This window comes from Antechinus flavipes, chromosome 1 (genome assembly GCF_016432865.1).
Source record: "Antechinus flavipes isolate AdamAnt ecotype Samford, QLD, Australia chromosome 1, AdamAnt_v2, whole genome shotgun sequence".
NCBI lineage: Eukaryota > Metazoa > Chordata > Mammalia > Dasyuromorphia > Dasyuridae > Antechinus > Antechinus flavipes.
This window is the reverse complement of record NC_067398.1, coordinates 697,249,129-697,275,451: the sequence shown is the minus strand read 5'-3', so window position 1 is coordinate 697,275,451 and position 26,323 is coordinate 697,249,129. Positions and strand designations below refer to the sequence as shown.

The window sequence follows — 26,323 nt, the reverse complement described above, 5'->3', positions numbered from 1 at the left end:
TAGGCCCTTGTTTTCCATCTCTTTAATTTGCATTTCTTGTACTTAATAAAAGCTTAATTTTGGTGGAAGTGTCCCCCCACAATGTCGTTATTGAGGCCACGAAGCCATAAGCACTGCCTGTGAGCCCCAAGTCACACCCTCTCACTCTTCTCCCAGGTTTGCCGTGGCCCCTTCCTCAGTAGCCCCGGGGATGCGCCTCCCAGCCTCAGGTGGCAGCTAGGCACAGCACCCAGTACCTGGCACACACTACCAGCTCAGGGGAAGTTTACTAACTTACATTGCCTGGCAAAAATGTGGAAGAGAACAGGTTTCCTCCGGGTTGCTGAGGACACTAGGGGCGCCAGATGACCCCCAGCAGGCTCCTGCTGCAGTCATGGGCAAACCCCCGCCCCCCCCCCCCAACACTGCAATGCCGTGGGGAAAGATTACCCCGTGTCACAGCCGAGGGGACCCCTTTTAGTTTTTTTTGGCGAGGCAATCAGCGATAGCTCGGCCAGAGTACATGTTAAGCCCGGAAGGCCACATTTGAACTCTGGTCCTCTCTGCTGATGCTCCGCCCAGCTGCCCCTCGCCCTCCCTGACTCCACAACACACCAAGGCGGGAAAGCGTCACAGGCTGTACTTCAAGTACAAATTTTATTTCTATTGTTGGGAACTTTAAAAAAATGAAAATTAAAAAAACAACAACCAAAATACAAGGGACTCTGAAACTTTCTCTTCAGAGCCAACTGTAGAACTGCTTGGGGTGAGGGGGAACCACCCTGCTGGGGGCCGGGGGCCACCCAGTAAGATGGCCCGTGTTCAGACAGAAGCCCCAGCAGGGAGCCGAGGGGGAGATTTCCTAAGCGGCAGCCCCCAGACTTCCCGCGGGGCGCTGCTCTTTGAGCCCGGGAGGACACTGCCCAGGGGACCTGAGCAGAGCTTCTGGGGCCTATGCCTTGAAAACATGGAGGCTGCTGTCGGCTCCACTTTGCGCTGAGAACCGACGTCCCCCAGCCGGAGTTCCCCAACCCGAGGGAAGTCTCACGTTCAGGATGGGAATTTCAGAATTAGCACGGAGAAGAGGCCCAGGTCGGCCGGCTACAGGAAGGCCCCCCAAACACTGACGAGCTTCCCCCCACGCGGCAGGAGGAGGACTTCACAGACAGCCCAGGCGGCAGGAGGGGGCCGGCCTGGCGCCTCGGCCCATCCACCCTCCCTGATGCTGCAGACACAAGGCCCGTCCGAGAAGGGGGAGGCTCTCATGGCCCGGCTTCTCCGTCTCGGCGAGGAGATGGCCTTCCTTGTGGCCCACGGGCAGAGGCGGAACACCAAGGGGCCTTCACTGGGCTCTAAACAATCCTCCCCGCTGACCGCTTCACAATGTAAAAAGTTAGAAAATGCTGCCTAGAAAAATTAAAATCCATACGCGGTTCTCTGCTGGAACAATCAGAGAGCCGGCATCTCGCACCAGGGCAGGCGCCGCTGGGCACAGAAGGAGGTGAACGCCAAGCTGAGCCTCCGGCCCCAAGGCTATTCCTCCTCTTCCTCAGCGTCCCCAGCCGCTGGTTTAGGAGATTTTGTCTGTGGAGACACAAGCTGCTTTTAGCTACAGAGAGGGCCCTGCCCTGCAGCTTGTACCCACAGGACGTCTCCTCTGGAACAATGGCAGCCCAGAGAGGGCACCGGACCCCGCCCCCAACCAGAGCCCATGCAATCTCCTGGGGGAGGAGCCGGCCTTGCTTGGCCAGGGCGGCAGGTACCCAGTGGCGGGCCCCAGGTTACCTTTGTGGTCCTGTTTCGGAAGTTGGCAGCGGTGGGGGTGATGCGAGAGTTCCTTCCAACCTCGTTTCTCACACTGAAAGGCCAAGAAAAAAGGACCTGGGAACCAGCTCCCCGAGGACCTCTGGGCCACAGGAAGGGCTCTGAGACAGACTTGGGAGCCTAGTCCTGAGAGAAAGCCCGGCCCCAGGACCCCCAGCTGACAGTATCTCTGACTCACCTCAATCCGTGTCTCACCGGAGGTATCCGGGGGAAGCTGGGCACATAATTCTCAGGGTACAAGCCTCGAGCGGGCCGAATGGCAGAGATGGGCCCCGCGGCCGGGCTGTGGTTCTTGCGACTCTGCGTTCTGGGTTCCAGGCTCTCCAAGTTGCTGGCCTTCAGCACGCGGGGAGAGCTCGGCAGGAGCCCGGGCCGAGGGTCCAACACTCCTTTGGACAGTCTGTTTCGGGCGAGCCCTATGCTGCTGGCGGGCCTGCTGGGGGGTAGGGGGTAGGTTGTTTTGCCAGCTGCTTCCTGCCGTATGTCATCCAGATAGCAAGAAGACAAGTCTCCTGAAAAGGGAGGGGAAAGAGCAGCAGTGAGCAGGCCAGCACCGCTGAGAATCAGAGCCAGGAACAGCAAGGGAAGGAGATGGGGGCAGCCCCCCAGAAGGGGGAGGAACCCCTGGGGAAATGCAGGGGACACAAACACAAAAGACACTCCTTTAAAAGTTCTTGATCTCAGCTGAGTTAGGTGGTCAGCGTGACTGCTGTGCCCCAGGCCCACGCTCACAGCCCGTGCGGCCGAGCCAGCTCTTGCCTACTAACATGAGGGCACAGCGGTGCCCGACACGAGGCCATTTGTGTCTTCCTCGAATGCATTTCTAAAATCGTTTCAGCTCCTTATTTATAAATTACTCTAAAATCATTAAAAACAGATTGATGTTCTGAGTCCAGATCCACTGGCCAGAAGCATGGTCTTCAGAGAATTCCCCAAAGGAAGAATTTAAGGACCAGGGTGGGCTCAAAGGCTGCAGAGGCATGACAACTCTGACCCCTAGCTAAGCCAAGAAGTGCCAGGGGCTGCGTGTGCAGTGTGCCAGGGGCTGTGCCAGGGGCTGCATGTGCGGTGTGCCAGGGGCTGCGTGTGCGGTGTGCCAGGGGCTGTGCCAGGGGCTGCGTGTGCAGTGTGCCAGGGGCTGTGCCAGGGGCTGCATGTGCGGTGTGCCAGGGGCTGCGTGTGCGGTGTGCCAGGGGCTGTGCCAGGGGCTGCGTGTGCGGTGTGCCAGGGGCTGTGCCAGGGGCTGCGTGTGCGGTGTGCCAGGGACTGCACATGCGGTGTCTGAGGGGCTGGCGGGCTGAACTCGAGGCCTCGGGCAGATACCTTGGTGTCGGACCCGCCGCCTGGGCAGCTCGGGCGATGTCTCCGGTTGCAAGTTGTCTTGTTTAGGAAGAGATTTACAGGCAGGAAGCAACCATTCCACAGGCACTGCGCTACCTGGGCGAAGGTCACACTGGTCCTGAGAAGAGAAACCACAAGATTAACCAGAGAACTCTCTCCCGCGCTGAGTTCGAAGCTGACAACGGGCCCAAGTCGGCATAAGGAGTCCCCGTCACAGGCACAGGGAGGAGTGCCAACTACCCTACAAGCCAGGGCCAGCTCCCGTATCTGTTGGAGGGCCCATTGGCAACCACCACCATCTGCCACCCAGAGGCAGCAAAAGCCTCTGGAAAAGCAGAGCCTTCCAGGGGCCCGAAGCCGGCCTCCAAACCGCCTGGACATCCACGCTCCCCATCAGGCAAAGGCTAGGGCCACTCCCCTGTGCCAGTTCTCGGAATCAGACAGGTCCAGACAGGAAGCCTATGGGCTACACTGGGAGATCACAACCAAACAGCGTCACAGCTGGCGGGGACCTCAGAGGGCAACAAAGCCCATTCTTTTTCATGGCTCTCAGGGCCCGAGGACCGGCCTCTGGTCCCGCAAATGGTCAGTACAGCCAAGACCAGTGCGCCTGACCCACACCAACAGCTACTCTCCTGGAGAGCGACTCTGGGCAGGGAGAGGGGCAGACTGAGCCTGATCATGCTGGTCCCGGGGAAGGGGTTGGGGGGGAGGGGGCCGGCCCCATGGAACCAAGGCTTTCTCACAGCTGGCTGAGGGGTGCGTGCCCAGTGAGCATCATCCTGAGCCAGGAAAAAGGGCTGGGCCCTCTCGGCGGGGAGCTTGCTGGCACCCTTCGGAGCTCCCTACCTGGTGGTGGAAAAGCACTTCCTCCTCTAGCTGGACACCGCAGAATTCGCAGGGAATGATGACGCTGCTCTCCCCAGACGGTGCAGCAGACAGATCCAGCAGGGAGCGGAGCCTGCCGCCGCTGGCCCGCGTGGCCGGCAGGTCCAGGATCCTCTGAAGCTGCTCCTCGCGGTCTCCGCGGTCCTGGGACAGGCTCGGGGGAGAGCTTCTCTTACTGAACGACGCCAGGGCACTTGCGGGATTACAGCCCGTCTGCCATTCAGAGATTGATGGTCAGGCACCCCAGAGAAGGCGAGGGGCCCTCTCCCGCCAAGGTTTCTTTTTGGACTCAGTGGATGTCAGGGTGGGGCTGAATCCCTGACATCTGCCCTGGCCAACCTCCTCCTGGGGCTACATCCTCCTTAAACCAGTTGCCAGCCTGGCTGCTGAGCCCTCCCCCACCGCCACACTGGCACAACCTCCCTCCCCACAGGCTCCGTCCCCAAATGCCCCTCCCCTCCTGTCTCTACAACTTCCTCAACTTCTCCAAAAAGCATTCCCACATCCCCTCAGAACTTTGCTCCCAGCACCGCTCCCCAGTGAACATGGGACACGGGATGTCCCCCTAAATCCATTCCAGTTCTTCCAAACTCAGTCCTCTCCCAGAGTCCTTATTTCTCTCAGACACTTATCTCTTTTCCCTCCCAGAATCACCTCAAGTCCCCTTTACCAGAAGCCCTTCCTCCGCCTCTACCCAATCACCTTCAACCTTGAACTTGTACTGAGTATTGACACAGGTAAATATCCATCCCCCTGTCTCTCCCAGTTTGTCTTTGAACCGCCACCACCACCTCTCTAGTCCCGGCATCCCGGAGGGCCCTCAGGCTTGCTCATTATTAAGCACTAAAGAACACCCAATCTCCATTAATGGGTACCCCCGTTTCAGGAATGACCTTCTAAGGCAATGCTCAGGCCCTCCCCAACACCCTGCCCTGCCCCTTGGGAAGAAGCTCCTCACCAGGGCAAAGCCAGAGCCTATGTAATGCTCTTGTAAGCCTGGGAGCCACCCCTGACATTGAGGGTGCTCCCGGGCCCACGCCCTGCCCAGCAACCCATAGCACTTTCCATGCCGGAAGGGCTTCTCAGGTCTCTCTACCCACCTGGTGGAGAATCAGGTCCTCCTCAGGATAAAGCTCTTCACAAAATTCACAAGGCAGCATGGTCTCCTCATCTGCAACAAGGGGACAGAATCAGAGGCAGGCCCCAGCTGACCACACTTTTCCTCAGCCCACCCAACCAGTGGTCCGCCCTCCCTTCCCTCACAAAGGCCCCCCGTCACCAGCTTTTCCAGGCCCACGCTCCCTAAATGCCCAGAGCCATTTCTATCCAGCCAGGCCCCCTGCCAAGAGCAAATGGGATGCTGTCTCCTCCCAAGGCCTCGGGGGGCTTACTGAATTAAGGTAATCAGAAAGGCCCCCCAGTGTGAGAGGTTTCTTTTCATAATGCTAAGAATGATTCTTTTTCTGGGACCTACAGATAATATAAAGGCCATCACTTCCTTCTGAGTCCAGTACCACAACCCATCCCTCTGTCCCCCACCTTCTCCATCCAACTCCTGAGAAACCTCAGAGGAGATGGGGGAGATCGAAGCCCCGGCCCCGGCCCCAGCCCTCCCTTCACTGTAGGAATTGCTCTTTCGCAAGGTGCTCAGTAGCTGTTGTTACCCAGAAGCAGGTCTGCCTGCTTATGTCAAGGTGCCGTTTTTTCAGACTTACTCTTCGACTCTTTGAGAGTCTCTGTGGTGAGGAAAGGCTCAGTGTCCTGGGCCTGGCGAAGGTCTTCGGCGCACACGGCTCTCCAGAAGTCCTCGAGGTGGGCGGCCGTGCTGCTCGGGGCCCCGCTCTCACTCTGCAGGCTCAGGGCCAGCATGTAGTCCAAATGGGCATCTTCGTTACCAGATGCTGGGGGGGATGGCTGGCTTTTCCTCCCCACGAGCCTCTCCTGCTTCTCTGCTTGAGCAAAAACCCAGCACCCAGAGACATGTTAAGAGCAGGCGGACACTCTGGGGGTCAGCCTGTGACCACCTCACACTGCACATCAAAGCGGAACTGCTACCGGATCTGCCAGGGACATTTCCTTCCTCATACGAGAGAAGAAGTCCGGAAGCCTCAAGCACCAATGCTCCCTTTAGGAAAGACCCAAGGCCTCCATTCCTCACAGAGCCTCTGCCCTGCTGCAGCACCAAGGAGCATGGGGGCCGGAGCCTCTGGCCCTGTCCCACCACACCCTCCTCTGCCTGCCCCAGTGCCCGGGATGGCTCACCTCGATTCTGCTCCGGCTGCAGGGTCGAATCAGCCCCTCGGTTTGGAATTCTTGCTAGCTGGTCTGGTAGGAGGCGGTTGTAAAAGGGCTCCTCCAGGGACCTTGAGAGCTTCTGCAGGGATCTGGAGGGATGGTCAGGCCCCAGCATATTCTGAACAGTCTGTGCGATGAACCACGCTCCATCCTCTTCCTCTTCCTCCTCTTCTTCCTCGTCCTCTTCCTCCTCCTCCTCTTCCTCACTCTCATAGCCGTGAGCAGGCCTGGCTCTCGCCTCTCTCTTTCCCTCCCCCTCTTTCCCACACACTTCAGGGTGAGCCTTGAGATCTTTCACCATGATGTTTCGGCCACACTTGCTGCATAATTCGGTGCGGGCCCCGCAGTAATCCTCGTGATCCTTCAGTTTGAGGAAGGCAAGTTCCAGCTCACAGTGCTGGCAGACAGCGAGCCTCAAGGGGCACTCCAGGGTCTGCAAGACAAGAGGAGCTGGCCTCAGTGGCCCCGGTCACTTCTGTGGGGGAGGAAACAGCACAGACAGCAGCGGGCAACAAGGCGGTGCTCGGCCTCCCACTCAGCTGCCCCCACCACAAGTGCCTGGCCACCCATCCAACTGTCAGCTTTCCCTCCACAGCTCCTGCTTTGGCTTGGCTTGGGAAGTTGGGAGATTTCGGACTAGAAAAAAAATTCAGGATCTTTACGTTCTTGTACACGGCACTACTTTAAGCGGCTGCTCCAAGCCGTTAACATATGTAGGTGATTAGGAACAAACTGAAATTTTATGCCTCAACAGAAATATCATTAAAATCAGTACAAAGGTATGAAGACCGCTGTGATGAGAATGCACCCATTTCTTACCTCTGAAGGTTAAGGCTCTAATTTTAATGCAGCAGCATCTAAGGCTCATGTTAACATACAACCGTAATGCTGAGAGAACCAAGGAATGCTCCAAATTCACAAGCTTTCCACACCTTTAGCACTGAAATAACAATGCCAGTGAGGGAACTGAGGAGATAACTGAGTGAAGTGCACCGATTCCATCTTGTAACTCCCTTCTGGAGCTAGCTCAATTCCCTTTCTATTCTATTATGGATTTGCTCCTGCTTCTGTCTTCTGAGACTACTACTGCACTGTGTGGCCGGGAAGCGGGACCCCCTCTCCCTGTCTCCCAGAGACTCTTAACCAAAGACCGAGGTTGGGGATGAGCAGAAAGCCAGTTAGATAACAAGATGCATGCAAGGACTTTTCTCAACCTTTGTGTCTTCAAAACCAGCCCTGTACTGGTTAATCAGTTATTATTTCCATGTTCCTTTGTTTACAGGCACTTGGGGGAACGGGGACACCTCTATTTGATTCCAGGGAATCGCACCTTTTTGCTCTCCCCTTCCCAACTCAGAAAGTCTCTAATTTTTCCTCCAATTTCAAACAGTGAAGCAGGGCCAGAGTTGAGGGGTCTGGTCCCAAATCTATATGCTCAGAAGCTCACACACAGACAGACAGACGCACTGAGCGACAGCGGCCGTGGAGCTCTGAAGGTAGACTCCCGAGAGCCCGGCCATCTGAACCAATGTGAGCGGAGGAGGCCGTGGGTGCGGGCGTGAGGAAGCCGTGGGTGCGGGTATAACAAGCCAGACCCAAACTCTCCAAGTCCCTGAGAAGGGTTAGGGCACTGACCTCGTGATTCGCCAACTGCTGTCTTTCCATCTTCATGTTGCACTTACAGGTCACCTAGAGAGGGAGGGGAGAAGGATGGAGTCTGTTTTCTGAAGGTAACCTCACCACACTGCCTGGCTGTCAACAAGAAGAGTCGATGGCGCTACCTGGCTGTGCTCCAGCTCCACATGGGCCTTCATTTCCGATTTGGGGACCGGCTCCTTGCAGACATGGCACACGCCAATGTTTCGTCGGCAGTGAATTTCATGAATAGTAAAGTTGGGCATGGGAATTTCTCTTTTGCTACAGAAATAAGCAAAACAAAAGCATATTTATTTTCCAACAGCTGCATCTCTTTCCCCCATTTCCAAATACAACATTAAACTTTCTGAGCTCCAAGCCTGCTCCTGGAACCCTTCAGATTGGGCCTCGGGGTGAGCATGATCTGCTGCTCCAGCTCCCCCTTTTCCTTTGTTTCTCCTTTACTCTCTCATCTCCTATACTTTGGAAAATGAAAGTTTTGAGTTAACCGAGTATCATTTTCCCAATGAGTAATCCACAATTATCCCATAACATAGAGCTGGCTAATTGAAGGGAACGCACAAGGAGAAAAAAAAGGGGCCAAGTTCAGAAATCTAAATTCCAAGAAAGTTCCAGTGGAACCTGTGTGACAAACCAGGTGCTGGAGGTCAGCGGTGGCCACCTTCCTCTCCCCACGCTGAGTCTGGGAATCACCATGTAATCAAGGTTTCCTGATTAATGGATTCTCCAAAGCACAAGTGCAAGCTATTTACTGACAACCAGAAACTGTTTCCTGTTCCTAATATGAAAAAGGCAAGTTATAACTGAAGTAATTTTACCTCATACCTTGCGATGTGGCAAAATGAAGGGACCGTGGGATTCTGGGATACCGAGCATTCTGGTAAGCAACTTACAATTATGCCAAGAAATGACGCTCCGGGTCAAACCCTGCCACTCAGAGATCCAAGGACATGGGGACAGAAAGTCAAGAAGAGTCCACGCTCGCTAAAAGCTGGCTATTATTATTAACAAAATGCCACAACACTTTCATGGCAGCAGCAAAGAACTGGAAACTCGTAGGTGCCCTTCACAAGGCCAGGGAACAGCATGGCTCCAACAAGCAGGTATTCCAGGAAGCCCAGTGGGCAAGTGCAAAAGGGATTGACAACCACCAGCACCAGCCCTGGCCCTGGCCACCTGGACTCTGGGGTCTGTCTGTGTCCCCACTCCCCATACATAAAAAGAACAATGGTCCGTGACTGGCTGGCTGCCAATGCTATCAGCTGAGGTCAAGGGTCAGACAAAATCCAGGTCTTGGGGGGTTATGCTTTAATTGTTTTCCACTATCACAAGGGGAGGCTTGAATTCAGAAACAAGTATGGCATGAAAACAAATTAAAAAAAAAAAAGAAAATACAGATTTCTTTCATGGGACACAAGGAAAGAACACATGAGCCCAAAGAGCCTTTCCTTACCATTAGTACCTAGCCCAAAATGAGGAAGACCCAAGTACAAATCCAGGCAGGTCCTAGCATGCCCCTTAACCCATCTGCTACTCTGTGAAATGAGGAGCACCTCCATGCCAGGCTGGTGTGAGGATCCAAGACAGTAAGAATTGCACAGCGCTCAGCCCGGCACCGCCCCCGGGGAGGTGCCTTCTCAGTGCTTGTATCACGCTCATTCCTACGATAGTGCCCAACGCCCCATCCTCCCCAAGGCGGTCGGCTGGCATCCTTCATTCTCGACCAAATGACATCTCTATGTGAGTTGGCGACGGCTCCTGACTCGTGCGTAAGCTGGATCTGAGGGAGGCCGAGCTGCATGGAGTCGTCGGCCTCCCTCTCCCCAGGAAGAGTCAGGACTCCTGGGGGAGACGCGAGATGCAGTTGACGACCCCGGTAACTGCGATGTCCAGCCAAGCTCCACAGCACCCACTTGTTCTCACCCACCTACCAGGGGGTAGATCTCCCCTGACTCACCATAGGACGTGAGGTCCCTTGGTTACCCCACCACCTTGTGTAGCCGACTGCCGATAACAGTACGCCAGGATATGGCCACTGTGCATGCTACAGCTCCTTGGAGCCACGGGGGAGCAGGGGGACACCCAAGATGGAAAAGTAGCCCTTTACAGGGCTCGGCAGCCTTCACAACAGAGGGGCTGGTCCTCCTTGAACACACCATTTTACCTGGGTCTCCCTCTCATCACCAACAAGCATTCTCAAGTCAGTTCTCCCTCCTCACCTTTGCCGTTATTTTCCTCCCATGAAAGGCCATCTTTGTAGTGGCAAGGAGCTGGGAAGTGAGTGGATGCCATAAGTTATGGTCTATGAATGTTATAGAGTATTACTGTGCTGTAAGAAATGATCAGGAAGCTGATTTCAGAGGCCTGGAGAGATCGACATGAACTGATGCTGAGTGAAATGAGCAGAACCAGGAGATCTTATACACGGCAACAGCAAGATTACATGATGATTAATTCTGATGGACGTGGCTCTTTTCTACAAAGAGGTGATTCAAGCCAGTTCCAACAGACTTGTTAGAGAGCCATCTGCATCCAGAGGGAGGACTGTGGGAACTGAGTGTGGATCATAATCTTGTATTTTTCACCTTTTTTGGGTGTTTGTTTTCTCATATTTTTCCCTTTTGATCTGATTTTTCTTGTGCAACATGATAAATGCAGAAATATGTTTAGAAGAATTGCACATATTTAACATATATTGGATTATCTGTTGTATGAAGAGGAAGGGAAGTAGAAAAAGAATTGCAAAGGGCTTTACATATCTAATGTAATGCAACCCCCACAGGATCTGATTTCAGCTCATTCTAAATCCTGTGCTGCTCCTATGTTGTTGTTCAATCATTTCAGTCTTGTCACTCTCCTTGACCCCATTTGAGGTTTTCTCGGCAAAAATGCTGGAATGGCTTGCCATTTCTTCTCCAGCTCGTTTTACAGATGAGAAAACCGAGGCACATAGGGTTAAGTGACTAGTCCAGGGTCACAGAGCTAGCAAATGTCTGGGGCCACATTTGAACTCAGGAAGGTGAGTTTCCCGATTTCAAACCCAGTGCTCTATCCATTGTGCCACCATAAAAATCTCCTAAAATATGCAGCACCACCCCCACCTACCAAAAGGCCAAGGAAACCATGAAATGAGTGCTTTCCAATGAATTGTTTCTTCCTGAAAAGCTCTACCCTCACAAACATAAAAATTTTTAAATAGGTGCTTCCCCCTACTCCCAAGAAAAAACCTTCCATGAGAGTTTGGCGCCTGAGAAATAATCATTTATCCAAACAAAATTCCCACAATGTCCCTGGAATACTTGCTTCTATGCTGCCGGTGATGGACAGAACTCCTACCATAGGGAAGGGAGGGAGAGAAAAAAGGGAGGAAAGAATGGGGGAGGAGGGGAAGGCATGGGAGGAGTCCTGCTTGTGAAACTTTTCTGACCCCCCCCCCCAAATTTACTGAACAACAAACTTCACATCTCTGTATTTATCCCTCAATGAACTCTAAAGGTGCAGGCCGACTTGAATTCCATCTGGTACAGTTCTAAAGAGAACCTGGACCTCTGCAGCGGATTAAGAAGCCTTGGGTTCTAGTCCAGGATCTGCTACTAAAGTCACTTAGCCAACTATGAGCCAATTCCCTCTTCAATAAAGGGAATCTTTAACTATATATTCTAATTATTGTTCTGTAAGAAAAGACCAGCAGGATGAATACAGAGAGGACTGGAGAGACTTACATTAACTGATGCTAAGTGAACCGAGCAGAACCAGGAGATCATTATATACCTCAACAATGATACCGTATGAGGATGTATTCTGATGGAAGTGAATCTCTTTGACAAAGAGAACTAATTCAGTTTCAATTGATCAAGGATGGACAGAAGCAGCTACACCCAAAGAAAGAACACTGGGAAATGAATATAAACTGCTTGCATTTTTGTTTTTCTTCCCAGGTTAGTTTTACCTTCTGAATCCACTTCTCCCTGTGCAACAAGAAAACTGTTCTGTTCTGCAAACATATATTGTATCTAGGATATACTGTATATATATTTTAACTTGTATAGGACTGCTTGCCATCTGGGGAAGGGGGTGAAGGGAGGGAGGGGAAAAGTCGGAACAGAAGTGAGTGCAAGGGATAATGTAAAAAAATTACCCAGGCATGGGCTCTGTCAATAAAAAGTTATAATAATAAAAAAAATTTTTTTAAACTATATATTCTACAGCAGGGGTTCTTGACCTAGGAAACATTTACTTGATTTTTAGAAAATAATATATTCTGAAAACTGTATTTCAATATCACTGGTTTCCTTTGTATTTTATGCATTTAACATCTTCATTCTAAGAAAGGATTCCTAAACTTCCCTCAAATGCCCAAGGCAACCAAGACACAAAAAAGCAAAAGTCCAATTCTTAAAGGTCCCTTCCAGTCTAAATGATCTCCAAGCTAATTCTCTTCTTTTTGGTCTTCTGGTTTTGCCCAATCAAGAGTTAATCACACCCAATAATATCAAGCCTGGCTGCCAAGAAGTCTGGACCAAGTTTGATTTTTCCAAGTCTGGCCCTGCCCAAAAGTAGACCACACCTAACTCAAATAACAAAGAACCAATTCCATTCAATTAACATTAATTGAATTCCTACTATTAGACTGAAGGAAAAGAAAAGATAAATTAGAACAGAAATTAACAAACTTTTTGATCTCGGGATCCCTTTACAAATTTAAAGACTCTAAAAAGCTTATTTAGTTATTTACAATATTAGAAATCAAAACATTTCCTAAAGTTTACCAATTCATTTAAAAATAATGAAAATCATGTGGGGAATAGAGATAAGGTGAAGAACTTATAGGAATACATGAATTCTTTTTCTGCATTTTATTATTTCTGTGTTTCCCCTATGACCTGTATGATATGTGCAGGCTCGTATTTACTTGAACCTTGGCCAGCTAGGAATATATTTACTTAACCTGAGCTGATGACATTTATTGGTATTTGACATTTATTGATATTTAGTCTATTAGCTGGACCACTATCTGCTTGATAAAGCCTGAAGGCCTGACTTTGTTTCCTAGAAATTAGGAGATTTCAGGGAAACAGAAACCTTCCATTCCAATCTCCCCAAATAGCAACAACCAATTAGATGCCTCCCCCTCCCCTTCTCAATGCTCTCTTATTTGTGATGTAATTTCTTGTATAAAAGCTATGTATCTTTATTACTTCTTTAGCCCTCCTACCCCGAGCTTTCTCTTTCTTATCTCACGATGGGACAGCTCATCCTCCAGAGGTTTTCAATAAACAACTTTTCTGCTTTCTACTGAGTGATCTCTGAGTAGTCATTTTGGGTAAGGATCTTCTACATCCCTCACAATAACACATACAAAATTATTTTCCAAGAATGGCATTATTTTGCAAATCTCTTTAAAGTATGGTTTAACAGAAGACAGGAGAAATTCTTATAAATAGTTCTGGATTCAATTTGTTGTGATACTTCTGTTGTTTTGGTTGAAGTATATGAAAATAATCCATATACTGACCTCACAAAGATGATTTCCATATACTTCAACCAAAACAACACAAGTGTCACAACTTTTCTTTCCTGACTGAATTATTCTCAAAATGGGTATCTTAATAGGGAAATAACATTTTAGCATGAAAATAGCTTTACTTCAAAGACATAAAAGGATCAAGAAACCACATAATAAAATAACAGATCTGCATAAGCAACTTACAATTTACAAAAGATTTACCATCAATTTATTCATCTGATGCTTACCAAGATGGAAAGGGGGCTGGCCCCTCAATGATCACATGCCAGCTCTGACGCCAGCTATCAGGCCACAGGTAAGCCAGAGAAATTTCTGAACTGACAAATAACTCAGAGGCAGATTCCTGACCACTCTCTCTACAACCTCCCAGATGAGGCTGATCCAACTTTGGCTGGAGGAGCTCCAAGGAGGCTGAGCTGACCATGTAAGGACAGTTCCATTACTGGACAGTTTAAAGTTCTAGCCTCTGGGCACCAAGGAGACTGAATCTTATGCCTACTCTACCAGCAATCCTTCAAAATAGTTGAAAGTATAGCTTTTCCCCTTCTCTCCTAACTCCATGTTGTTTTTTTTCTTCTTCTCCAGGCTAAACAACCAACTTTTTCCTTCAAATAATACAATGGTATATACTCAGCTCTTGACCATTTTGGATTCCTTCCTTTGGACCCTTAGATTTATCGATGTCCTTTCTAAAATATACCCAGAAATCAAGACAGCAGCCAAAATATAACAGGGCTATGACAGTTTCTGACTCTTGGACACTATACAGGCTTTTTAAAAGATAGTTAAAAATGTAACAGACACTGGTACCATCTATGACCACTGACTCCTACAGAGCTTGCCACACACTAAAAGTAACCACCTGAGTATGAGTGACTGGGCTTTGGTCAAAGGAGAGCAATAATGTATTTACCTCCAAACTGCATACCTTTGATCCAACAGTGTTAATACGCTTATATCCCAAAGAGATCATAAAGAAGAGAATGGGACATGTATGTGCAAGAATGTTTGTGGCAGCCCTCTTTGTAGTGGCCAGAAACTGGAAACTGAGTGGATTGGAGAATGGCTGAATAAATTGTGGTATATGAATGTTATGGAATATTATTGTTCGGTAGGATGATTTCAGAAAGGCCTGGAGAGACTGACATGAACTGAAGCTGAGTGAAAAGAGCAGGACCAGGAGACCATTATATACTTCAACAACAATACTATATGATGATCAATTCTGATGGACCTGGCCCTCTTCAACAATGAGATGAACCAAGCTTAAGGCATGGTAACAGCCTCTCAAACCTCTCACATAGTACCATTTGGTCTTATAACAACACAATTCTAAAAAGTAATCTTTCAACTCCCAAAGGTTCAGTTATCACCAGAGCATGGGGGATTCTCTCCTAAGCATCATCTTGCTTAGCAAGATGATGCTGGAAACCCTCCTATCCACTCTGTGCCATCTTAAGCTCATTTCCCCTAGGGCAAATTGCCTTGCAAAGACTTTATTGTAATATGATGATAACTGATTGGGATAAAGAAGACAAAAGATGTGTCCAATTATCTAATTGACTTCTCTAGGCCTTGACTTTCAAAAAACTGCAGGAACTTTTAACGAACCGATTTAGGTTCTATAAGAAATGATCAGCAGGATGATTTCAGGAAGGCCTGGAGATACTTACAGGAACTGATGGTAACTTAAGTGAGGAGAACCAAGAGAACATTACACAGTAACAAGATTATATGATCAACTCTGGTGGATGTGGCTCTTTTCAAGCATGAGGTGATTCAAACCAATTCCAATGGTCTCGTGATGGAGAGAGCCATCTGCATCCAGAGAAGAGACTGTGGCGACTGAGTATAGATCATAACATAGTATTTATACCTTTTTTGTTGTTTGTTGTTTCTTTTTTTTCCTTTTTGATCTTATTTTTCTTGTGCAACATTATAAATGTGAAAATATGTATAAAAATATTGCACATGCTGTCTAAGGGAGAGGGGAGATGGGAAAGGCAAGAGAAAAAATTTGGAACACAAGTTTTTGTTTTTGTTGGGCTTTTTTTTTTTAAATAATTATTTCCGACTTTTCCCCTCCCTCCCTCCACCCCCTCCCCCAGATGGCAAGCAACCCTATACATGTTAAATATGTCACAGTATATCCTAGATACAATATATGTGTGCAGAACCGAACAGTTCTCTTGTTGCACAGGAAAGAATTGGATTCAGAAAGTAAAAACCCGGGAAGTGTTCTTCCTTTGGGTGTAGCTGCTTCTGTCCATCATTGAGCAATTGAAACTGAATTAGATCTTCTCTTTGTTGAAGAAATCCACTTCTTTCAGAATACATCCTCATATAGTATCGTTGCTGAAGTATATAATGATCTCCTGGTTCTGCTCATTTCATTTAGTATCAGTTCATGTAAGTCTCTCTAAGCCTCTCTGTATTCATCCTGCTGGTCATTTCTTACAGAACAATAATATTCCATAATATTCATATACTACAATTTCTCCAAACATTCTCCAATTGATGGGCATCCATTCATTTTCCAGTTTCTAGCCACTACAAATAGGGCTGCCACAAACATTTTGGCACATACAGGTCCCTTTCCCTTCTTTATTATCTCTTTGGGAAACACAAGTTCCTGTAAGGGTGAATGTTGAAAACTATTTTTGCATGTATTTTGAAAAATAAAAAGCTATTATTATTTTTTTAAAAAAAACTGATTTAGTTAAGATTTAGAAATAAGCAATTTTATTTTTAATTTTTTAAAATTTAATTTTATAAGCTTTCTATCATCATTTCCTCCCACTAGGTCCTCCTGAAAAAACAAACAAAAAGTAATAAAACTTTTATCAGAAATAAATAGTTTGGGCAAAACACATTCCCTTATTGGTCACTCCCACATCCATGCTCAGTAATGTGCCTACATTTTAAGTTTATCAGTTCTCTGGCAGAAAGTTATGTAAGTAGTATCTCACTCTTTTAGATCGTAGTTCTGAAGTTGTTTTTCTCCATATTTTGTTAATCACTGAATCATTATCATTTCATAAAAGTTTACTCTGCAAGTGTCCATTTCATCATATTATAGCACAACAATGTTCTACTGCATTCCATAACCAAAATTTGTCCACCATTTTGTCTACTGATGTACTGCCCCTTAATTTCTCATTTTTGGCCCCACAGACGCTCTAAATATTTCTGAAACTATAAAATCCCCGACCTTTCTTTGATCTCTCTGAAATGTAGGTACAGAAATATTAGAGCCGAGTAAAAGAGCATAAACAATTAGTAATTTGGAATGCATACTGTCATTTTTTCTTCTCATCTCTACCAATCTGAGAAGTATAAAGTTGTTTTCATTTTCATTTCTCAAATTAGTGAGTTAGAACATTTTATGTTGTTTTCTAGAACCTGTGGATCAATTTACAATTTTACCAACAGTGCAACAGGGAATGTGCTTTCCAACACATTTGTCATTTTCTTCTTGTCATCTTTACCAGTTTGATGAGTATCAAGTTGTTTTCATTTTTATTTCTCAAATTATTACTGACTTAGAATTTTCTTTTCCTCATTTATATGTGTCCCCTCCTATTTCCCTTTAAATTTAATCTAATTCCATATGAAACTCTGGAGGGGGTGGGGGGGGAAAAAGTTTTATGATTGATTATATGTTCATCTTATGTACTTTTGTTATTATATCATGTCTTGTAACATTGTCATAATCCTTTTCTTCCCCCAAACTGTACTCTGTCCCTCCCATTTTTGTCTTCTAAGATCATTAAAACAAAACAAAAGCATCACATGCCCCTTGTCATTTTAACCTTTTTTTCTATGAACCTTAATGGGGCACAACTAGGTAGCTCAGTGGATAGAATATTGGCCCTGGAATTAAGAAGACAGTTCAAATCTATTCTCAGGCACTGACTAGCTGGGTAACTCTGAGCAAGTCACTTAACCCTGTGTGCCCCAGTTTCCTCATCTGTAAAATGATCTGGAGAAGGAAATAGCTAACCACTCCAGTATATCTATGCCAAAAAAAATCCCAAATGGAGTCACAAAGAGTTAGAGACAACTGTACAACATCATCAGAAAAGAGAATTTTGAGACTTCTGGGTGCCTGAATTTCCATTTCAAAGTGTCTATTAAGGGCAGCTGGATGGTATAGTGGAAAAAACACTGGCCCTGGAGTCAGGAGACCCCGATTTTCAAATCCAACTTCAGACACTTAACACTTACTAGCTGTGTGATCCTGGGTAATTCACCCCCAAATACCTCTCAGCACACCCCCCCACCACCAAAAAAAAAAAAGACAAAAAAATCAAATTATCTACTCAGTTTTATCTAAAATGCTTGAGAATCTTCTATTCCATTAAAAATCTGTTTTTTCCCTTGAAGGATTATATACTGAGTTTTAGGTGGTAAGTTATCCTTGCTTGTAAATCTTTTTATCACCTGCTTTCTGAAATACTTTTCTTTACAACTGCTAAATCTTATATGATCCTTAGAGTAAGTGGCTCCAACCTGCTAAGGCTGGCCGGGGGCTGTCAGTGCCTACAGACCAGCCTTCTGCTTTCCACCAATCTGCCCCACATGGTGGCTCAAAGGGAAGGGTAGGAGTCCACAAGTGGTTATTTCTTTTTAAACTAGTACATGTCTAAGTCCCAGATTCAAGGGATCTGGGCTCACTAAATCTAAACACCAATATTTCCCCACAGACCTAAGAATTTTTTAAAATTACATATTGAAATTGATGATGCTACCTAATTTACAAATTTAATGCTAGACATTAAACTATCAAGGGGTCACTTCACAGAGCCAGACAAAATGACAACATTCAATTGGAAGAACAAATGTCTAGAATTTCGAAGGAAATAGGGGAAAGGGGATGGTAGATTAAAATGAGGCAATACTACTATTCAAATTATACTATAAAATAGATACTGGTTAAAATAGTGGATCAATAGGAGATAGATAAGGAAAAATCAGAAATTATCCAACTCAATCTAGTGTTAGGCAAATATGAGAATATAAATTATTTAGAAAAAAACTTTCTACATCACACAAGAACTGCTGAGAATATTCAAAAAGGTTTCACAAAAAAATAGGTTCAATATCATACAACACATGCCATAGAAAGCTCACAACAGACATAGAACCCATGAAATATTCAGGGGGAAAAGATTAGAAATCCTAAATTTAAAAAAAAAGATACCTTTCACAGCTAAGTGTTTAAAGAAGCGTTTATAACCAAACAAGGTACGAGGCAATCACAAAAAGTAAAAGAGTTCTTCTTGATAACGTGCAATTTTGCACCAATAAAAACAATGCAGCTAGGATAAGAAGGTATTGTGTATGTGGGTTAAGGAAAAAAGTTCCTAACATCAAATATCTACAATAAAGGCATAATATCTCAAGATACTAGGGATAGTGGGGAAAAGGTCAGGGACTACATATATAAGTCACATCAAGAGTCACATCACAAAGGGTAAGGGAAAAAGGATATGAACAGTTATCAAAAGAATTGAAAATCATAAACAATCATATGAATAAGAGAACCACAAGACAAAAGGTACTTCCTACCCATTAAACTAGCAAAGATGATTCAAAATGATTATAAGTCAGTGTTGAAGGAGCTGCTAACTGATTCAACCATATTGGAAAGCAATTTGGAATTATGCTAAGAAAATGACTAAAATGGCTAAACTCTCTGACCCAGAAATCCTGCTATTTACTCCACCCCACTCCCAACCAAGGATGTCAAAGGTCCCAGATACATCAAAATATTTACAACTATGGTTTTTATATAAGAACGAGAGCAGATACCCATTGTGACATATGAATGTAATAGAATATTACTATGCCATTAGAAATAATGACTATCTAGAATACAAACAAGTCTGGGAAGCCTAACAGAAACTAATGTAAAATGATGCAAAATCAGAAAAATAGTATGGGTAATGACGATTCTTCAGAGGAAACAAGGAAGGAATTCAACATTTGATTGTTATGAACAAGCTTGTATACAGGCAGTTCCCTGCCTCTTCACAGATGTGGGCATGGAATGGACATGGAACACAGTCTGGTTCTACTGCAAGCTGGTATTTGTGCTCTAATATTCCCTACCCTCATTTTCCTTTGTTTTGAGAGATGGCTTTTAGGGGATGGGGGAATGGGATGGGGAGGGAAGGAAGAGGAAAACAGGATTTGGAAATGTATATGATAGAAAAACAAACCACCAGACAGGCACCTCACACCTCTCAGACTGGCTAAGATAACAGGAAAGATAATGACGAATGTTGGAGGGGATGTGAGAAAACTGGAACACTAATATATTGTTGGTGGAGTTGTGAAATGATCCAATCATTCTGGAGAGCAATCTGGAACTATGCCCAAAGGGCTCAGCAGTGCCATTACTAGGATCTGTATCCCAAGGAAATCTGAAAGAAGGAAAAAGGACCCACATGTGCATAAATATTTGTAGCAGCTCTTTTTGTGGTGCAAAGAATTGGAAAATGAGTAGATGCTCATCTACTGGAAAATGGCTGAATAAGCTGTGATACATGAAGATAATGGAATATTATTGTTCTATAAAAAATGAACAAGTAGATTTCAGAAAGGCCTGGAAAGATTTACACAAACATGAGTGAAACAAGCAGCACCAGGAATACACTATACACAATAACAGCAAGAATGTACAATGATCAACTACGGTTCAATGATCCAAAGCAATCCCAATTGAGAAAATACCATTTGCATCCAGAAAAAGAACTACGGAGACTGAATGTAAATCAACAAAACACATTTCTGTTCCTTCCATGGTTTTTCCCTTTTGCTCTGATTTTTACTCTCCCAACATGATTTATAAGGCAATGTGTATTACAATTTTTTAAAAAAGGAATTAAAAATTCATAACAAAAAGAAAGAAAAAGTCCATTTTAAAAAATTACAGACAGGAACAGGTCATACATATTCAGTGTACTTTTGTTGGATTTTACCAATTCACATAAAATTTTTCTGAATGTTATTAAAATCAGATCTAACCACTCTGATGAAATAATCACAGCAAAGTCTTCAGTTAAACTCTGCTGAAAATCCAACCATCCATAAAATATTGGTTGATTTACACATCTTGGGTGAGGAAACGGAGGACAGAAGATATTTAGAGCAAAACAATTGCCTGAGCTAGGTAAAGTTTTTAAAGGCATAATCATGAAAAAAGTCATATCCCACATCTCCCCAAAATGTGCCAATACTAGTTAATAAAATGAGACAGCACTTGATATATTTATGTGTTTTGATCATATATATGTATATGCATTGTGTATATGTGAAATCTCAGGATTTCTTCTGTCCTTACAGCAAGAGCCAGGCAGGGCTGCTGTTAAGAGGTAAATGAGAAGAGAACATTGCCTTTCTATGTCTAGACACAAGGATGGGTCTGATTGATGAATGATGAAATCTCACCTTAGACAGCAATCAGCGTTTAGACAAAGAGGACGATAATTCAAGGATCTTCAGTAACTACCCCACTGTTCACCTCCCTTCCACCCACCAGACCAGAAGCAAGCCTGTAAAGGAAAAGCTACAATCTTCAGTCCCTGACCATGTCCAGTTAGATGCCATCAATCATAATGAACTCCTCTCCTTCCCTCAGGATGCTCTGACTGGGCCTCTCAGCTTGATTACAGCTCCAATTTTACATAACAAAAAAAAAAAATTATTTTAATCTTTTACTGAATAGGAATAATAGGGAAAACAAGCCAAAGGTTTTGTAGCTTGGACCCAATATTTGTAGGAGGGAGGGCACTTAGTCACATTCCTTGATGCCTGAGCTATTTCTTTAAATAAATAGCTTTGCTTTAAATCGCCCTGTTTTCATTGGCTCTGCTGTAAGGTAGCAACAGCCCAGCCTTGGTGACTCTGCACAGCTATTTATACATTGCCAGGGGGCCTGAAGGCTGCTTCCAGGGGTGGTACTGGTTTTCTCACTTGGGAAAAAGTCCTTTCCCAGACTAAATTCATGATAACCTAACAACATCAGAGGCAGCACTAATGTTTTCCAATAAAAGAGTCAACAAGTAATCAAGTGTTATTGTTGTGTACTGTTTACCAGCACCCTATGAAAGCAAGCCAGTCCCCTCACTCCCAGCCCACAATCCACTGAGAGTTATGTCCTCAGGGACCACCCAGAAAGACACAAAAAACAAAAAACCTAGGGATCGGACAGAAGGCCCACACTTTGGGAACCAGCAAAAGCCTTGTGTGGGAGGGGACACATTGGGGTTCCAAGAGGAAGAGGTGAAGAGGAGCTGGGGGGCAGGCAAGGCTGTGAATGGGAGAGAGGGCCAAGGCCAGTTCAACTGGAGGAGCCTGAGAGCCCAGCAAGATAGGCTAGGTTTGGACAGTGAACGGCTTAATGTGCCAAGCAGAGAGGGGCCCCAGGGGGAATACGGAGACAGAGGCTCCTTGAGCAGAAAAAGTACCCTGTCCCAATCTAATCTTGAGGGCAATCACTGCACAGCTTTGGTCCGGAGACGGATGGGGGGAAGAGAAGAGAAACTGAAGGCATGAAGACCAAGCAGAAAATCACTGCAACAACAAGCAGTGATGAGATTCCAAAGCTCTCTTTCAGTGAAGACTCAAGCTGCACCATCTCATGTCACAGATAACAAGAAGTAGGAAAAACCAGAAGAAAGAAAGGATAGGAAGGAAGGGAAGGAGGAAAGAGAGGGAAGGAGAGAAGAACGAAGGCTAGCAGGGAGGGAAACTGACATAATTCCTTTCCTCAATTTAATTCAACAAGTTTCGGTTCAGCCCTGCAACTATACAGCAGGCACTGAGTTAGGAGCTAGAGACACAAAGAGCACCCATCTCCAACTATTAGCCCCAAATCACTGACTCTATACTGTCTCTCACCCAAAGCAGTTTTCAGAAAGGAGACAGCCAAAATATAGAAAGGCTTTCCAGAGGCAGCAGCCCCGAGCTGAGCTTTCAAGGCATCCAAAGGAAGCACAGGGAGGCATAAACCTCACCTGGACAAAAGCAGAGAGAAAGCAGAGGGAGCCTGCTGCTTGTCTGGAGAAGAGCTCCTAAGCTCCACTTCTATGAATGGAACAAAGCTCATAAAGGAGAGTAATAAAGACAGAAAACCCTCATGGGAGGGAGGAAACAGGCCTTGGAAGACCAGGGGATTTTATCCAAGAGGTAAATGGGAGCCACTCAAGATGTCTGAGCAGATTTTTGAGCATGGTGTGATGTTTAGGTTTGGTCTTAATTCCATTCAAGGAGAAACCAAGGGTTATAGGCAGCTTTTTCTGCATAACAAATCTGCAGATCCTGATTAAGACAGGCTGAAAAGAGGGGAAAACTCATCTAGAGCCACATAAGAGGTAAATATCACACCTTCCTGAGTACCTAAAGCAGACATGGCAGTCACTCTTTCGTCCTGGGATTTCATATAAACACAGATTCTCAAAAATCTCCAGCAGTTCGTGGGATTTGGTTTTATGCCGGGAGGGAAGAGCAGAAAGAGGGGAGGAAGGACTTCCAATGGGAATCCACAGAAAGCCAATCCAATAAAGCTTACATCTCCCATGACATACCACCCTGTAACATGGGTTACTGATATTAAAATTGCAGTCATGTTTATGGCTTATCAATCCATTATTGTGACCTTGGAACCAGATACCAAATCTCTTGGGGTTCCCAGCTTTCTCCTCTATAAAATGAGGAAATTGGCCAATAAGGGAATTTATTTCCCTTGAATACCTGTTTGTAACAGGTTTTGTATTTCTTGATTTCGCAGTTGTGAGAGGGGGAAAGTGAAAGGATGCAGACCTGAAAATGAAACAAAACTGGGTTTCACTAATAAAAATAAAATGGTGCAATTTGACTAGATGACCACTAAGGAGCACTCTAGCTCTAGGATCTATGCGTCCTCCACGTTTCCTGGGGTAGAATAGCAGACTGCCAGACCTGGAAAAAGCCTCCAGAGCATCTCACCTCATCCAATTCTCCTCCCTGATGGATTTCACAGAGAAGGAAACCAGGCGCAAGAGGGGAAGGGCCCCCAGCAAACAGCAAGAGCCCCACTCTTCTACCCTGCCCATCCCCAGAAAGGAAATACTCCAATGATCAAATTGAGCACTTGACCCAAATCTAGCCACTTACAGACTCACCTAAAGCTCTTAGTCTAGCCTCAAAGCCCACAGGCTTATAGCCTCATCTTTCAATCCTTCAAAAGCAGCAGCAAATTTCTATGAAAAGCAAATCACAACAACTAGATCTAACATGCCAGCCTGCAGTAACAGACTATGACCAAGCACTGGATTCAAGAGATAGAAACACCAAAAGGAAGCAGTTCCCTCAAGGAGGTGGTTGGAATGCCGGACCCACACTTGCCCACGAAACTATTTCACAGAGAAATCACACAAAGCAAGCGCTCACAGGGAGGTCAGAAGAGGTAATACAAGGAAACTGTCAGGATCTCTCTGAAGAACTCAAGAATCAACTGAGAGAGTGGGGGTCACTGGCACAGGGCCAGCAGGCACAGAGGGCCCATAGCAAAGGTGGTGTCACGCCCTGTGAGCAAAGAAGAACGGAGGTAACCCAAAATTAGAGCCATCTCCCCTCCACATGTTAATGTGTCAACCCGCACCTTGACCCCAACATAGCGATGTCATTTTGGTTCTCTGGACACCAACCATCACATATTACTTTGGCATGGAAGTGTGGGGAGAAAGGGTGGGAGCAAGAGGGTCGGTGGGGAGGACAAGAGATACCAGAACACAAGGATTTAAAACATCAGAATTGTCTTACCAGTTGTCACACAGCTGAGTTTCCTGTTTTATCACTTCAGCCATCTTTAACTTGCCAAAGTCTGGAGAAAAGGAAAATAAAGATGGCACTTTCACTTTCAATTCTAAGAGGAAACCAACAGATCAACTGCTTCTGTAAAGGGCTTCCCCAGAGAGCTGTCCCCACAGCACATTACTTCTCTGAGTGTATCAGGGAATCCTCAACAGGTTGAGTCCTTCCCAAGTTCCCAATACTCTCCCATAAATGGAACAAGAGACAGTGCCAACTAAGAGGATTACAGATTTAGGCCTGAATGGGGACTTCTAGGGCATTTATTTAATACATTTCACAGGAGCTGGCAAAAAGGCCTGCCCCGTCATTCATGGCTGGGAGGTGAGCCCCAGGTTAAATGGCGGGGGTGTTCTGAGCACTTGGGGTGCATCTTTTAAGCACCATTATCCTGCCCCAGAAGGGGCTCATTAGTGCCATGTGTCCCTTCCCAAAATGCCCTCAAGCGCATTATCAAAGCCCGAATCACCCCCAGGGTCTTGGAGCTTCACCTAGGACCGAAAGGACTGTACACAAACTCCTCTTTTTGCTGGTTACAGGATAGTAAATATCTTTTTCTTTTTTTTTTTTTTGAAGATCCGGGATTTCACTCGGACCCTCCCCACGCTCGGCTGCCAGATCCCTGCCTCGGCTGAGGATTACACTCTTTGGATAAATACCAAGGGAGGAAAGAAATTGGGCCTGGCTCATTGGAGCAGATAGGAGAACTGGTCTCTGTTGGGGTCTCCGAGGCAAGCGGAAAACAGCGGCGACAGGAGCCCCGCCCGCCCGCGTCGAGTCCGGCCCCGGCCGCCCAGCGCCTTCCCAGCCCGCCCCGCCGAGGCGGGAGGTCGACGCTCGGCCCGAGGCCTGAGAGGGGGGGACCGCACTCGGGCGGAACCTCGAAGCCCGTGGCCTCGGGCCCGGAGGACCCTTCAGGCCGGACCCGCCCCCTCCCCCAGCCCCCGTTATCCCGGAGCTCGAGAGCGGCCGTCCCTCCCCACCCCTCGAGGGTCCACGGCCGTTCCGGCCCACCTGGGAAAGAGGAAGAAAAGGACCCGTCACCGGCGCGGCAACGGCGGCGGCAGCGGCAGCAGCGAGCAGCTGGAGCAGCGGGAGCAGAGGCAGCCACAGCAACAACAGTCCCGCTCTGCCCCCGCACTCAACAACCGCCCTAGAACCGCCGCCGCTTCCGGCCACCGCAAGCAGCCGCGCCCCTATTGGTTCCTCCTCAGAACCGGCCTGACGCTCATTGGCTATTATCCCCCGTCGCTCAGAGAGCCCTTTAGGCCCCTCTCCCTGGCCTCTGATTGGCTCTCCAAGCCTTTGAGAGGCGTGTCCGTTTCCTGGCAGCTCCGCCTCCTGCGAGGCTGGGGCATTGACGTTTAACATCCCAGGTGTTTACAAAGGCTGGAAGGAACTCTCCTCAGTGCTAAAGGTGTTGCCAGAGTTGCAATTATTATTGTAATTATGTTGTACTTATTAACTAACAATTAATAACTAATTAACTAATAATTAAATGCTAAATTAGGACCGTGATTTTTTTTTTTTTATGTTTACTATTAACTAATGCAATTGCGAATCCCTTTTGTCTCAGTTTCCCCACCTATAAAAGGAGGCGGAGAAGGAAATGGCAAACTCTGCAGGGCTCTGGCAAGAAACCCAAAACGGGGTCACGAAGACTCGGAAGCGACTGAAGCCACACAACAATGTTGCCAGTGGACCCTGGAAGTTGTAGTGTTATCTGTTAATGTTACTGATGGGCTGGGGAGGGGGAAGTTATTTTGTTATCTTGAGAAATTGATCAATTTAACCCACATTTATTCATCAGACCGTGAGGCTCCCCAATTCATTATACTCCACTGGTTTCTTGGGACCTGGAGAATAAATTATAAGCGCCTCTTTAAGTTATTAGATAACTAGGCAGATAGGTTGAGGAATAGAGTGATGGGATAGGTGGGTAGACAGAAGGATTCA

At 46.6% G+C, this 26,323-nt stretch overlaps 1 protein-coding gene across 2 annotated transcripts; it reads right to left on the bottom strand.

The window, feature by feature from the left end:
- Positions 1-617: 617 nt before the first annotated feature.
- On the bottom strand, positions 618-25,489 carry TRAFD1 (TRAF-type zinc finger domain containing 1). Of its 2 annotated transcripts, none has more exons than XM_051972814.1 (12): positions 25,382-25,489; positions 24,320-24,380; positions 8,109-8,244; positions 7,963-8,016; positions 6,295-6,760; positions 5,748-5,984; positions 5,133-5,203; positions 3,994-4,245; positions 3,127-3,262; positions 1,982-2,315; positions 1,765-1,837; positions 618-1,563 (listed from the first exon to the last, which is right to left on the bottom strand). In XM_051972814.1, exons 2-12 carry the CDS (start codon positions 24,361-24,363, stop codon positions 1,513-1,515), a joined length of 1,854 nt encoding a protein of 617 aa, XP_051828774.1. In that variant the 5' UTR covers positions 24,364-24,380; positions 25,382-25,489; the 3' UTR covers positions 618-1,512. The 2 variants fall into 2 exon arrangements, with proteins under 2 accessions (XP_051828774.1, XP_051828775.1); XM_051972815.1 differs by having other exon boundaries at positions 5,748-5,981.
- Positions 25,490-26,323: the final 834 nt, after the last annotated feature.